The 3,580-nt window shown below is 41.6% G+C and overlaps 1 protein-coding gene across 2 annotated transcripts in view; it reads right to left on the bottom strand.

The window, feature by feature from the left end:
• The window catches only part of LOC109371387 (histone-lysine N-methyltransferase SMYD3), a 225,595-nt gene extending 222,615 nt beyond the window's left edge, over positions 1-2,980 (bottom strand). For both annotated transcript variants that reach the window (XM_019623857.1, XM_019623860.1), the window contains exon 1: positions 2,931-2,980. In XM_019623857.1, coding sequence (XP_019479402.1) covers positions 2,931-2,945 — 15 coding nt within the window. In that variant the 5' untranslated portion in view covers positions 2,946-2,980. The remainder of the gene's footprint in view (positions 1-2,930) is intronic.
• Positions 2,981-3,580: the final 600 nt, after the last annotated feature.

Below are 3,580 nucleotides of genomic sequence, written 5' to 3'. Positions count from 1 at the left end.
AGCTATGACAGACCTGATCCAGGAGGAAAACAAAAATAGAAATAAAAAACATCACCCCGATTATAACAGTGGCCATCATAAAGAATTTGTCCCCTCCGTCTAAATACTGCCAAATGCAGAGACTCCTAATGTCCCTCTAAAAACAAACACAAAAAAGAGGTATCAGTGACTGTGAGGGTCAATTCTTTGGAATTAACTGATTGAATCATGAAGAGAATAAGTTACATCAAGGAGTTCATGGCTCAAGCTGGCCGGGTGGCCTGTACACCCTAACCCTACTCTAACCCTAACCCTAACCCTACCCTAACCCTAACCCTGCTGGCCTAAACCACAGAGAGCACACAGACTTTCTAGGACTCAGTGCATCTGGAGACAGAGGGACTTGGGCTCTAAGCTTAGCAATATACCATCTTGATACAAACAGAGAGTATGTATAACTTCTCCCTCTGCCTCGAGTAGATTTACAATTAAATTATAGGTAGGTGTTTAGGGGGAGAGAGAGGGAGGGGAAGAGAGACAGAGACAGACAGACTGACTTTATAGACATGGTGATGTTACTGAGAGGGAACAGTAGGATTTCCGATGACCCAAGGAGCCCGGTGGGAAAGCCAGGTGTTCTCAAAGGAGCCCTATCCCAGGAAGAAGGCTGCTTTTCTTCAAAACAGCATGTAGCCCTTCAAACCTTCCTTAAGTCCTGCAGAAGAGATCATAAAGAACTGGAATCAAGTACTCTCCTTTAAATCAGTGCCCTACATATAACTGCCTGGTTATTTATAGCATATACACAGTTTAATCACAGAACTGTGAAACACACTGTCTAACAAAATTACACTTTTTCTGTTTGTCTCTGGGCGAACACAGGATGGTTTCTTTAAGTACATCTATATTAATCATACAGATAAAAGTCAGAATCCTATATAGTACATGCGAAGTGAAGCCTGTACTTTGAGCACTTGACATCATATTCTAAGTCGCCGAGTCACTTATGTAGCCTAAATGCACTCTTAGAAAATAAAATAAGCTTCTTCTCAGTTCCACTGCTGCCACACTTGTCACACAGACGATCATAAATACCAACCCACACACCAGCTATTTCTCATTTACCATGCATCATTGATGGAAGAGCTCTCAGGAGCCTTATTAAGCATCTTGACTTACTTTTCAAGCTTTTTTTGCAGTGAAATCATTAGATCAAACAATATGTTACATAAACCCCCAAATATAGAATCCAAGTAAAAGTGATCTGATGTGACCGAAGCAAGACATGTCTATGTGTTTAGGGGGTGCGTGAGCGTGTCTGTGCTTGTGGGGAAAGGATGGGTCTGCTCCCCAGACGGTAATTGAAAATCGCTGGTGCAGAATAAGGGTCTCGGTCCCCCCAAAAAATCAAACAGGGTATCAGGTAAGGAACTTCCTTACACATAAAATATGGAGCTTGGACTCACCTTTTTTCCCCTATATGCTTCTAGCAATAATATTTTATGACTCTATTATTAGGGTCCTCATATATGGGGGAGATGATATACACATATATGTACATATATATATATATATATATATACGTATACATATATATACTCATTTGTAGGGTGACATAAACAAAGAAAAGATCATTGACATAATAATCACTGCAATAGATTGTACTACACAATCCCGGTGGCAAATCACCTATCTGCCAAGAAGAGAGGGAGGGAGAGCTTAATCAGACCAACTTTTGGAATCTTATTACATTTTTATTACATATTAAATATTGAGATCAGAAACCGAGTGATACGTTAACTGGAAAAATCCGTTACCATAATAGAAACAATATTGACCTCTGGAAAATAAACATCATTTCAGGTTAAAAAGATGTTAAGTTATGGAAGAAGCTGATTTCAAAGGCTTTATTGCTAGGGGCCTAAAATTAGGTCATTTTTGTTCTAGCTTTATCATAGTCTGCTGGGACTACACTAAAATCAGTCATTTTAACTCAGAAACAATATTTAGGCTACAGAAAGCAGTGATAACCACCCCGCCTTTGTTTAAAATCTCTGAAACAAAAGGGATGTTTCCTATAATGGCATAAATTACTCAGGCTCTAAAGTTATGTGGAAAAGAACCTTTTGCTCTTGCAGCGATGTGCAATTTTGTGGCTGCAATTTTCTCAAACAGCTTATAAAACCTCCTCCTTTTCATTGAAAAAAAAAAAAAAGCAAAAAACCAGTAGCTCCATCATAGACGTCCAGGTAACATCACTCCACTTATCAGGGCACCAAGTATTAATAATGAACTGTTGGTCAGGCACACAGAGTGAGCAGTCTTGTCCCAAAGGACAGCTTCCTGTCAAGATGTCACCCAGAAATAACCCTTCAGGTTACAGGAAGGGGCTGCAACTCCCCGCAGTGCATCTAATAATCATAAACACCAGCAGAGTTTCAGTACCTGACATGACCTGATCAACCGACACCTGGGATTGTCTCCCTCCTCAGCCCCCCTGACCCCACCATCTTTCCCAGAAACACAGCAATAATTGATGGACTGTGGCTTTCTAAGGCCCATCAGTCACCAGCTGCCTGCCCCAGCACTGAAGGCTGTCCAAGCTGAAGGGTAAATGGCATCCAGACGGAAGGGGTGGAGAGCTATCGCCATACAGGCCTGGCTCTGCCTTTGACTCACCGGGCAAGCAGTCTTAGTCTTTCGATATCTCAGCAAAGATGGATCCTAACACTTGCTGCCTTTGTATAAAAATGCCAGGAGTCCTCATTTGATCATGTCTATCAGGGACTCTGGTGCCTTCCGTACTGACATCTGCTTTCTGTCCTTTGAGATAAAAACATATACAGCTGATGACCACGAATCACCACCTCATTTGCAGTGATTCCAGGTTGGGAGGAAACAGTGGCCTCAGCTTCCAATTGCAAACACTGATACAGGTCAGGGCTACGTACCATATCAGAGTCCATGATTAGAAAACGTAGGGATGTGGGGAGTCAGACGTGAATCCAAGTCATAGCTCTACTACATACAAGCTATGTAACCATGGGCAAGTCCACTACCTCCTGTGAGCGTCAGTTTCCTCATCTATAAATAATAATAATACAGGCTTTAGAGGATCAATACTGCAAGTTACATGCTAAATGTGCAACTATAATACCACACCACCCAGCACTTGCACTCCTGAGCATTTATCCCAGAGAAATGAAAACAAATGTCCCCATAAAAACCTGTACATGAATGTTCACAGCAACTTTATTTGTAATAGCCCCAAACTGGAAGCACCCCAGCTGTCCTTCAGTGGGGGAAAGGTTAACTGTGGCATAGCCAATGGACCATAGAACAGTACTTAGTAATAAGCAAGGAAAAAGCCATCAATACACGCAGCAACCTGGAGGAATAGCCAGAGAACTACACAAAGTGAAAAGAGCCAGTGCAAAAGGTTACATACTATATGTTTCCATGTACACAATATTCTTAAAATGCTAACATTCAAGAAATGGAGGACAGATTAGTGGTTTTATGGGGTGAGGGCGAGGTGGGGTGGAAAGACAGTGGATGTAGTTAGAAAAGGGCAACCTGAGGGGTTTGTTGTGATAAAAAT

Source organism: Hipposideros armiger, unplaced genomic scaffold (assembly GCF_001890085.2).
Source record: "Hipposideros armiger isolate ML-2016 unplaced genomic scaffold, ASM189008v1 scaffold_567, whole genome shotgun sequence".
Taxonomy (NCBI): domain Eukaryota; kingdom Metazoa; phylum Chordata; class Mammalia; order Chiroptera; family Hipposideridae; genus Hipposideros; species Hipposideros armiger.
This window is presented reverse-complemented; position numbering and strand designations above follow the sequence as displayed.